At 47.1% G+C, this 12,074-nt stretch overlaps 1 protein-coding gene across 1 annotated transcript; it reads left to right on the top strand.

Annotated features, from left to right (window-relative positions):
- Window positions 1-470: 470 nt before the first annotated feature.
- Window positions 471-11,471, top strand: LOC136487749 (probable L-type lectin-domain containing receptor kinase S.5). Its single transcript, XM_066484852.1, has 2 exons — window positions 471-1,800; window positions 10,431-11,471. The coding sequence occupies exons 1-2, from the start codon at window positions 486-488 to the stop codon at window positions 11,324-11,326; spliced, it is 2,211 nt and encodes a 736-aa protein (XP_066340949.1). The 5' UTR covers window positions 471-485; the 3' UTR covers window positions 11,327-11,471.
- Window positions 11,472-12,074: the final 603 nt, after the last annotated feature.

Consider the following 12,074-nt stretch of genomic DNA (forward strand, 5'->3'; position numbering starts at 1 on the left):
GCAGCAGCGGCGACGGTACCCAGATGGTAATGGCCCAATAGTTTAAGTACCCAAGTGGGAGGTTTTTTTAGTTCGAGTACCCCGATGGTAATGCCCCATAGTTTAAGTATCTAGGTGGTAGCTTTTTCAGTTCGAGTACCTAGATGGTAATATCCCAATAGTTTAAGTACCCAGGGTGCATTTTACTCAACATGGCACTTGTAGTAGCACTTCGCTCACGTGTGTCCACAGCTTCTCTCCAATCTCAACAAGCACGTTAGGTACGGTCCGATCCTCACGTCGTCGCCGTTACCTGGAATTTTCTCTGTTGAACGGGTCATCATCTGGATTGTTTATGGGGCGCGCATGTAGTAGTGGGCGGCTACTCAATTGTAAAGTGTTGTTCAAGCCTCATAGGAGTGGCTAATAAATGACCTGAGGGAGGGAGTATTATAAAGCAGGCCAAGCAACAATGCAATGATCAACGCAGGTCTTGTTGCATTGCGATGGCCTTCCAGACCGATACGCTTCCGCTGCGACCAAGCTGCATCCCTTGTTCTTCCAGCACGATCCTGCTCCTCCTCATATGCTTCCTTGTAGTACTCTGTCGTTGCTCTGGCAGTGGCTCCGATGACCAGAATTATTTCGAACCCTACACCCTGAGCTTTGCATTCAATACGAGCCTCCTTTTCATCGCCAATCCAAATACTACCATACGTAAGGTGTCAGGTGGCCTGGGATCTTACAATCTGTCATTCAACTTGTCCGACAACGGCTGGTTCTTCATCCCTCAGCCCATCTTACTATGGAAATACACGTATGGCGATGACGGGGTGACCTTCCATGAGGCATCGTTCAACATCAAATTCACTATGAGCATCTACCAGCCGGAGAACCAGACAAAGAGCACCCTGGTGTTCGCCATCCAACCTTCACTCGATGATTATATAGGGTATCCCATCTCTTCTCCACCGATTGGGACCTCCAGCCACACATCGTCATCGTCGTCCAGCAACAGCACTGTGGCCGGCAGCCATGTCTCTGCTCAGACCACCACCGTTTACGGGAAAATAAATGATCCCCGTAACGCTAGCTTGGTACAGATTGACATAGAGTCGCCGCCGGGCAATTCCTCCGGACTGGGGAGCACGTACAGCGTGTGGATCGATTATGACAGCATCGAGCACAGCATCTCCGTCTCCGTCGATGCTACCCAAGGAACACCGAGCACGGCCACAGCCAACGGGGTCCTCAAACTCAGCAGCATCTTGCCACAGCTTGCATCCTTGGGCTTCTATTCCACCATGGGGCAACTCTTGCAGCTTGACATATGGAACTTGACGGCCGAAAGGCTCCCCTATTCCTACTCCTATCCCTTGAGCTCAAACTTGCAGGCGAAGAACAAGGGGAACAATGGCAACACCATCATATTGTCCTCGGTCCTTGGATCCACGGCTGCTGTTGCCATCACTGCGACTGTTGTATACGTCTACTTCAACTCCAAGTACAGGAAGTGGATGAAGGAGCAGGACAAGCTCGCCAAAACCATGCAGCGCCTCCCTGGGGTGCCAACCCAGGTCGACTACGCCGACATCAGAAAGGCCACCAAGAACTTCCACGCCACCATGAAGCTCGGGAAGGGCGGATTTGGGGCCGTGTACCGATGCACGCTTCCAGCTGCTGCCTTGAGAACAGGGCAAGGGATGGAGGTCGCCGTCAAGAAGTTCATGCGGGATGTTGAGGACCGACGCTACGACGACTTCCTGGCGGAGGTCAGCATCATCAACCGTCTACGCCACAAGAACATAGTCCCACTCGTCGGTGAGTAACTAGTCACACTGCATGCTCTCTCCCCTTTCTTCCTTTTCCATGTGGACTATTTGTTTTTCGTAATAATGGCGCTTAAACGGTCTAGTGCTCCTTTATCATTTTCATTGTTTTATTACAAAGTAGTCTAATGACACTTTAATTAACGTGCAGCCCTAGACGACGACTGACTAAATGTTTTGTCTGTAGCAGCAAATATACAGTTAAATAGCTAAAGCATGCTATACTCTGTCGTATAGAGATGGTTTTGTTTCCTTTCCTTGGTTGACTATTAGGTTGGGTAGCCTTGCGCCTGCTCGGGAACTTCACAAGTAGGTGGCGGGCCTAGTTTCCTGAGTAGGAAGACGGTGCACCACAATTTTAAGTTAAAGATAACTGCAAACATTAGAAGCGGTGAAAAACGATGGACGCGACAAGTGTCCAAGGCAAAACAAACGAACCGCCTCCATGAGAATTCGAACCGTAGTTCGACCAATTTTCAGAATCTGGTGCGTGAAAATTTTCAGAATCTGGTACGTGAAGCTCCACGTACGAATGCATGGTCCAAAGAGATCGATTGGACGCATGATCCTTCAGCTCCCTGCTGCTTCCACAGTAGTGCACGTGTCACGTGTTACGGAGGATGCGTGAACACACCAAGGAGAATATATATGGTCCAAAATTCTAGAGCATATATCGGATAGGCTCTCGAGTGATTCGAATCACGTGGTGCGTATGGATATATGCCTCAGCAGGTCTCCCGTTGTGGCTCATCTCTATGTGCGTGTCGACGAATTACCCATCACAACAAACAGGGCCACTGTCCGTCTGTCTCAACAATCAAGGATCAGATACTGTACTATCTCTAGTTCTCTACTCTCCGTTGTTCTAGTAGGTTATGACTCGGTCCGTTGGGTGGGCGCTGACTGTTGAATATGCTATTCTGCACCTCTGTCGGACCCAACAGCAACTAGATTTGGAGAAACAAATTTCCCACCTTGCTTTCATCATAGGAATTGGTACGGTCCATTTTGCCGATTTCCTTAGATCCGCACACCCCTTTGGCGGATCCACCAACGAGCTAGTCAAGAATGAGGTCAAGGTGGAGGTCCATCGTGTGGTGCAGCACCTCTATGTCCATGTCATCCTCATCGACGACCGACTCGGCGACGTCCCACCAGCGCTTGGGCACCGAATCCACATGCTCCTTTGTTGGATCCACAAAGGCAGCGGCGACGCTCCATGAGAGAAGGGGTGGAGTCAATCTCATGGCCGACGAGGAGGGAACTCTAGTGCAGATCCATGTGGGAGAGAGACCCGTGCGGGAGAGAGAAAAGGCCGAGAGGGAGGGAGAGGGGGGGAGCATTGATGAGACTCGGGAATTTGGGAGAGTGTCGATTAATTAGGGAGAGAGCTAGGCTTTGTGATGGGAACGGAATGCCCAATCTTCAGTCAAGTGGACCTCAACCATAATTGGCATTCAACTTGTCCGACAATGGCTTGTTCTTCATCCTCCCGATGATATTTTTATGGAAATACACGTATAGCAATGACAGGGTGAGCTTCCATGAGGCATCGTTCAACAGCAACTTCAAGTTCACTCTACCAGCTAGAGAACTTGCAGGCCAAGAGTAGCATGTTGTTCGCCGTCCACCCTTCACTCGATGATTATATAGGGTAGCCCATTCCCATATTGTCCGGGCACACATCATCGTCATCCAGCAACACTATGGCAAGCAACCATGTCTCTACTCAGATCACTGCCATTGATGGGACAAGACATTTGACCCCTGTAATGGTAGTTTGGTCCAGATTGACAGAGTCATTGGGAAATTCTTCTTCCTCCTCCATGGGGAGCAGGTACAGCATGTTGATCAATTACGTCCACATCGAGCATGTCATATCAGTCTCTGTCGATGCTACCCAAGGAACACCGAGCACGGCCACAACTAATGGGGTCCCTAGCCAATTGTGCCGACATAAAAAAGGCACAAAAATAATCTTCCATGACACCTTGAAGCTCTGAAAGTGCGAATTTAGGGCTATGTACTGATGCATGCTCCTTGCTGCTTACTTGAGGATGGGGCGAGGAATGGATGTGGCTATCAAGAAGTTCATGTGGGATAATGAGGACCGACGTTATGATGACTTCCTGCCAGAGGATAGCATCATCAACCGTCTACGCCACAAGAACATAGTCTCACTTGTCAGTGAGTACCAGGTCACCCTGTATTCTCTCCCCACTTGATTCTTTTTCCATTGTAAACTACATTACACTATTGATGACCTAAGACCCATGGCCCCATGGGCCAGCCCAAGGCCTCCTATCTCGAGCCATTCATGGCATGGACCAATGCTAATCATACCTTGGGCCGGCCTAGCCCGTAGCATTTGTCATGTTAGGATGAAAGGGAGCATCTCTTGGTGAAGGAGGATGAGATCCGACATCGATGGCAAGAGTATTTTGATAAATTGTTCAATGTTGAGAATACGGACACAACCTTTCAGTTGGATGACTCTTTTGATGACACCAATAGGTGCTTTGTGCGGAGAATCTAAGAATCTGATGTCAAAGAGGCGTTGAAAAGGATGAAAGGAGGTAAGGCGATGGGACCGGATGGTATCCCAATCGAGGTGTGGAGATGCCTCAGGGGTATAGCTATAGTATGGCTAACCAAGTTGTTCAACCATATTTTTCGATCAAACAAGATGTCTGATGAGTGGAGGAGAAGTATATTGGTACCGATCTACAAGAATAAAAGGGATATTCAAAGTTGTACTAATTACCGGGAAATTAAGTTGATGAGCCATACTATGAAGCTATGGGAGAGAGTTATCGAGCATCGCTTGAGAGCAATAACACGGGTCTCTATGAACTAATTTGGTTTCATGCCCGGAAGGTCAACCATGGAAGCCATTTTCTTAATAAGACAAGTTATGGAGCGGTATAGGGAGAAGAAGAAGGACCTACATATGGTTTTTTATTGACTTGGAGAAGGCTTATGATAAAATACCAAGGAATATTATATGATGGGCTTTGGACAAACATAAAGTCCCAATGGAGTACGTCGGGCTCATTAAGGACATGCACAATAATGCTGTGACTAGTGTTCGAACAAGTGATGGAGACACAGATGACTTCCCGATTAGGATAGGACTACATCAAGGGTCAGCTTTGAGCCCTTATCTGCTTACCTTAGTGACGGATGAGGTCACAAGGGACATACAAGGGGACATCCCTTAGTGTATGCTTTTCGCGGACGATGTAGTGCTAGTTGATGAAAGCCGGACATGAGTGAATTAGAAACTGGAGTTATGGCGGGAGACTTTGGAGTCCAAAGGTTTTAGACTCAGTAGAACTAAAACTGAGTATATGGATGTGACTTCGGCACTACTACTCGGGAGGAGGAAGATATTAGTTTGGAAGGTCAAGTAGTGCCTAGGAAGGATACCTTTCGATATTTAGGATCAATGCTACAGAGAGAAGGGAATATTGATGAAAATGTTAGCCATAGAATCAAAGTAGGGTGGATGAAGTGGCGCCAAGCATCTGGTGTCCTATGTGACAAAAGGGTACCACAGAAGCTAAAAGGCAAGTTTTATAGGACGGCGATTAGACCTGCTATGTTGTATGGTGCAGAATGTTGGCCTACGAAAAGACGACATGTTCAACAGATAAGTGTCGCGGAAATGTATATGTTGCGTTGGATTTGCGGTCATACAAGAAGGGATCGAGTTCAAAACAATGATATATGTGATAGATTAGGGGTAGCACCAATTGAAGAAAAGCTTGTCCAACACCGGTTAAGATGGTTTGGACATATCCAACGGAGACCTTTAGAGGCACCGGTGCGTAGTGGAATCCTAAGCCAGGATAGTAACGTGAAGAGAGGCAGAGGAAGACCGAAGTTGACTTGGGTAGAGGCAATAAAAGGAGACTTGAAAGGATGGAATTAATCCAAAGACTTAGCCTTAGATAGGAGTGCTTGGAAAATAGCTTTTCACATGCATGAACCTTGATTGCTTCTGCTGGGTTTCAACTCTAGCCTACCCCAACTTGTTTGGCACTTAAAGACTTTATTGTTGTTATTGTTGTTGTTGTTGTTGTTGGGTTGAGAGTGCAGCCGCCCCTAGTGCCAGCATCTTATTACACATGCAAACTCATCACATATATATATATATATATATAATATTCTTCGTCTTCAAACCCTAGCTTCCTCCTTTTCTTCCCCAAAAGCCACCATCTCAGCTGCAATTCTCTTCCTCTTCTGCACAAGTTGGTCATGCGGCCCCACCCAGCTTGCATGGTGGCACTCCTGGCCAACTTGCATGTGGTGGCGATGTCTAGCACGGAGGTGCTATCAGTGTCCTCATGGATTCGATTAATTTTTTACACAAGATTTGATTCGGTTTGTGTATGAACAATGAATGTGGAGGGTGGACTTTTCTAGTCTAAAATTTATGCTTCTTATGATTGTGTTTTAGTCAGAAGTCAGGACATCATAGACCCGTGGGGCTAGTAAGCTTGGCACGGAATGGCTAACTGATGAGATCCTAACATAGGGGTATGTTAAGCCTCTGGATAAAGGGTTCCCGATCGAGAGACCCCTCGACCGACCCTTCCAGGATCGCCTGGGGTCTTGGGGGCTATACCCATCGGGTACGCTCACGCGTACCCTTTGGCAAAGGAATCAGGCCAAGACCGAGCACGCCCGCTGCCTCTGCTCGGGACTCATCGCCCGAGCCTCAGGCTCGCGATCGACGGAGGTCTAGACCCGATCCTTGGCTCCCACCCAGTCTTCGACGCCAGCCAAGGCCCGGGCTCGAGATAGGCGTCCCGAGCCACCAAGACTCGAGGGGCTCCCCAGCGCTGCCCCATAGGCGCAGCTCTATCAACTGCTCCTCCGATAGGGTCACGCATGGGGCGTGACGCAAGAAGACAAACTCCTCTGCTTACTTCAAGGGCTCAGGTGCTTCTGGGCCCACGTGTTAGCCCCTCAAGTCGACTGCCTTCACCACCAAGAAGCCTTCCAGAAGGTGCACCTGGTGGAGGCCGGTTCAAGCCGACACAGCCTAACACTCAGCGTGTCATAATAGAGCAGCCAGACGACAGCCAGGGCTTCTTCGACTCCACGACATCGCCACGGTCCACACGACGCGCTTCTGCAAGACCCTCCTGGACTCCGGCGCATATAGACCGTAGGCTGAACTCCCCTAAACCGCCATGTACCCGACCAACCTCAATTTATAATGGGAGGTCGGATCCTAAGAGGGGGAGGACGATTCCCAGACGATCATTCGGGTCTTCACCATTCAGCTCATGCTCTGCACCGAGAGCAAAGCAACCCAGAGAGGGGCACCGAGAGCTCTTGCAGCACTTCCATCCTCTTCCTCCTCTCCGACGAGGGGGAAGGCCTCACCGACGACGAGGCTACCTAGGATCAACGCCGAGCGATCCCCTACCAAATCTCCCTCTCTTTCTCTCTTACACTCTATTGTAACCCCTCAGATTTTGGGTGCTTTTGAGTGTAAGGATCATCAGCTGATGGATGTAGGGCCCTGATAGCACAAACCAGGATAAGTCGTTGCGTCCCCTCTGTGATTCTTATGTTCTTGAGTTCACCGGAGACACGCACTCTGACACCCGATGAACAACAATACTTGCCGCAGTTTTGACCCCATGACACTAACCCAGCATAATGTTGTGCCTAGGCCTTGCCTGGGTTAATGGACTAGCACATCATGATATATTAACTATTCTAGCCCGACCCTAGGTGGGTTGTGCCTTATCGAGCTCGTAACATTTGGATCAGGCTGTCCGTTTGGCTATCTATGCTTAAATGGTCTAATACTCCTTCATAATTTTCTTTGTTATTACAATAGTAGTCTAACGACACTTTAACCTACAGCCTAAATGATTGACTAGACGTTTTGTCTGTAAAAATAAATATACAGTTAAATACATAAGGGTAGCCCTAGTGCTAGAAATTACATGTAATTTCTATACCTATTAATTTTCATAGACACTACATATAGAAACTATAGTCCCAATAGATAGTTTTTAAAGAATAATTTTTTATCCAATCATATACATTCTCTCTCCATTCTATACCAATCACATCCCTTCATGTCTTGGTTCTCGTGTAGACATGGTTTCTAACTTAGACCCGGTTTCTATGATTTTTGCTCTCTCTTCAATAACTACCTTGCCACATCAGCAAAATGCTTAGGTGGCAGTACAATTAATGTCCATAGAAACTATGATGATTTCTGTATTGGGAGTGCCCTAAATAGCTAAATATTTTTCATAGATGCATGCTATACTTTTCAACGAAAATTTAAGAAATAACTCTAGTGGTACAGACCAAAACAATTTGCTTAAACATAAGTCTAATCATTTAGAAACCTTAACATAGTTTATGCCCATAAACAAGGATGTAGCTATTCAAATAGATTTATACATTATATGCAGTGTACACTTTTACCACATAGTATATGCATAAAACCGCTAGTACCATTGTGCAATATACAGGCAGTCTTACTGAGGTCCAATTACATATAGGCATCACCTTAACATCAATCCACTATCCATATCGATATAGGAGCTCATGCAAGTCCCACTAAATCTTAGAGCATTAGCTGGACACCTACCATACACAATATCTGGACTTCTCCTAATAGCCTATTTCCTACTTTTACCTCTGGAGTGTGAAGTTTGACTATATAGACATCAGGGGCGGAGCTACTAGGTGTTATTGGGGTCAGCTGACTCTTTTTTTTTTTAAGATAAATGATAGTTTATATCCGGCTTCATCTACCATGAGGTAGAATCAGACCAATTATTACAAGGTTCGACCCAACAGTGAGCACACAACTTACACAGTTCACAAGCTTACAGCCAGACTTTGGAAACACAAAGCGTGAAGTAAAGTCTTGACTAAGAAAGACCGATAAATCTATTTGAGAACCACCCATTGGAACTAAAGAAATGCAAGGCTGATGTCTCCAAAAGCCACCCAGCTGATGGTCAGCTGACTCCTATATATAAAATTTGATAAACCCTGTATAAATTTACTGTTAGCTAATGTATTTAGGTGATGATTAGTGGACTGACCCCAGTGGCTGTGTTGTCAGGCTTCGCCTCTGATAGACATGTGGTTGTGTCACTACTATAGATAAGCTTTTTAGAGGCAAATTTTTAATCTCAGGAGAAGCCTACAAGTTGACCCCCTAGAGTACCAAGTTTGACTATATAACACATGTGGTTGTATCACTACTACACATAAGCTTTTTAGAGGCGATGTTTAACCCCAGGAGAAGCCCACTAGCCAACCCCCATAAAAAAAATACTGATAGCCCGCTTCCTACTTTTACCTCTAGAATACCAAGTTTGACCATATACACATGTGGTTGTATCACTACAACATATAAGCTTTTTAGAGACAAATTTTTAATCCCGTTAGAAGCCTACGAGCCAACTCCCTAAAGTACCAAGTTTGATCGGTCATTATTTCTTCCGAGCAACTCTACACGTGTGCGAGTGAGCTAGCGAGGGTATGGAGGCAGGTGCATTGGTGGTAGTGATTACGACGAGGCAGTGTGGCATAGGTAAGGTTGTGGGTTGCCAATGCTAGTGAAGGGAGAGGGAGAAAAATAATGGTGGGTGCAAAGTAGGGTGAGTAAGCATGTGTGTGCGGTTGTGGAGTTGACAAGTCGGCCGACACGGGCTAGATGATTTGATGTTCTAGTGTTTGAGCAGTGGTGACAAGACAAGATCGGCGACGTGAGCGTAGCGATGTAATGAAACAAAGAAGAGAGCAAGTGAAAGAAGACATGAGTAGTTGATAGGCAAAGCCGAAGCTAGTTAGCATACCGGGAGAGAGTTCAGTCTAGAGTGGACCGAGGGAGAAGGAGGGTGGTCGACTGAGGAACAAGGAGGGTGGTTGGTGAAGACAGGGAGAAAAAGGAAAAAGAGTCTGTTGGGCTTAGGTTAGGGTTTCACCTGGATGCTTTAGGGTTTAAAATAGGTCTTTTTTTTATTCTAACCAATTTTAAAAGGATTTTATAATTTAATACAAATTTGTACCGCTGCAAGTTCATAACAAACACAATGAACACATTTGCACAAGATTAATTTTTTAATTAAATTGTGACCCTATCTATACTTAATTTGATCTATCTTTATGTTAATTTGCTTTAGTTTGTACTTGATCCGTCCATCCTAAAATACAAGGAATCTAAAATTTTCCCAAGTCAAATTATGCTAAGTGACGAAGTTTATGAACAAGATATTAACACCTACTACACCAAAAAAAATAAGTTACGAAAATATATTTCATATACGATGCTACTTTGATGTCGTAAATAATAGTGATGGAAATTTAACATTTAAATAAAAAAGAAATTTTAGTGATTTTAATTAAGGCAAAACACGGGGATGTTAAACTAAATTAGCTGGTCTTGTAGCTATAGATGATGTATATCTTGTCTGTAGGAACGAAGGCATTGATCATGGACTCATGGTCTAATCCTGAAAAGCATACGACATTAGAATACACCTTGACACCTTGTATATCCAACGAGATTAGTATTTTGTACAATGAATATCAATGCGATCTCAGATTATGTGGTGCGCAAACTTTCAGGCTGGTCCTACAACAAAGGTGAGCCACTATTGATCTATGAGTACATGACCAACGGTAGCTTGGATCAGCATCTCTTCCGAAGGGGCAGCACCAGGCAGCAGCAAGAAGACGACACAAGTCTTTGGCAGTGGCACACCCGGTACAGCATCGCCAGGGACATAGCTACGGGCCTGCACTACGTTCATCATGAGCACGAGCCCATGGTGTTGCACCGCGACATCAAGGCCAGCAACATCATGCTCGACTCGTCCTTCCGTGCTCGGCTCGGTGACTTTGGCATCGCCTGCACGGTGGCTGTCAACAGGAGTTCCGTCACCGGCGTCGCCGGCACGTTTGGCTACATAGGGCCAGATTATGCGATGAGGCACAAGGCCACGCGCCAGACTGACATCTACGCATTTGGGGTGCTCATTCTCGAGATAGTCACCGGCAAGAAGAACGGGGATGTCGTGCCTGACGACGACCACATCACGGACTGGGTGTGGCGCCTTCACCGGGAAGGGAAGCTGCTTGAGGCTGCGCACGGCGTGCTCACCGCGGAAGAGGGCCGTCAGCTGGACCTGGACGACGACGTTGTGGACGAGGCGAAACGTCTGCTGCTGCTTGGGTTGGCGTGCACGAACCCCAACCCATCCGATCGCCCGAGCATGGTGCAGGTGGTGCAGGTGCTCACCAAGTCGGCGCCGGCACCGGACGTGCCCCTTGAGAGGCCACCATTCGTGTGGCCGCCCATGGATTGGCGTTCACGAAACTCTGTGTATAGCACGGCGGTGAGCGGCTGGGACGGGAGCTCTGCTACTGCTAGCACGGTCGAGCTGGGGCAGATCATCGGCCAGGAATCTGGAATGGAGGAGACACCAAATAGCATGTCGCTGCCGCGTGTTTCAGCAAATTAGATTAGATGCTCATTATATATGTCAGTGTCATGTGTGCAAATGGTTCATGTTTTCAACTCCGTCAATAAACAGAGTTCGTGATGCTTGCATCACATTGTTTTGCAGCTGTACTTTTGACCTTTTGTCAATGTTCCTCTTTCAGTAATTATTAGGAGGCAAAGTTGTACTGTCTTTTAAATTGAAACAGAATCAGTGAGAGTCAAGACCATATGCTTGCACATGCATTGATGCACAGTCGTTCCCAGCTCCCAAATGAAATCTAAGACATCAGAACATACATACTAGAAGAACACAAGCAAATGCTAACATCTCTGCTATCTGGCATCTGCTTATCTAAAAGAAACTTCACTAGCCTATGAGTGTAATCAGCTAGGCGATCAAAACTTGCTTTGCTAACCGAAGAATCAAGCGGCCGGAGCCCATTAGTGCGTGCGGTGCAGCTATGCAACGCGAACCAAGAACGCTGTTGGCACGGGAAGCATGCGGGGTTGCGGCGCGGCGACGGCGAAGCCCGGTCCTGCGTACATGGCCCGCGGCTTCCATAGTATCTCCTCCTCCGTGTCAATGTCGTTGCTGCCAGTACTGCTGCTCTCGCCGTCGTCGAGCATCTCGGCCTGCGGCCGGCGGCGCTTCTTGTGCACGTCCCAGCGATCGGCGGACGACGCACTACAGATCGGACACTCGGTGCTGCTTGCGAGGGAAGACGTGGCTGATGAAGACGACGACGACGATGAAGCTGGGCTCACCG

The sequence above is a fragment of the Miscanthus floridulus genome, chromosome 10 (assembly GCF_019320115.1).
Source record: "Miscanthus floridulus cultivar M001 chromosome 10, ASM1932011v1, whole genome shotgun sequence".
In the NCBI taxonomy this organism is placed as follows: domain Eukaryota; kingdom Viridiplantae; phylum Streptophyta; class Magnoliopsida; order Poales; family Poaceae; genus Miscanthus; species Miscanthus floridulus.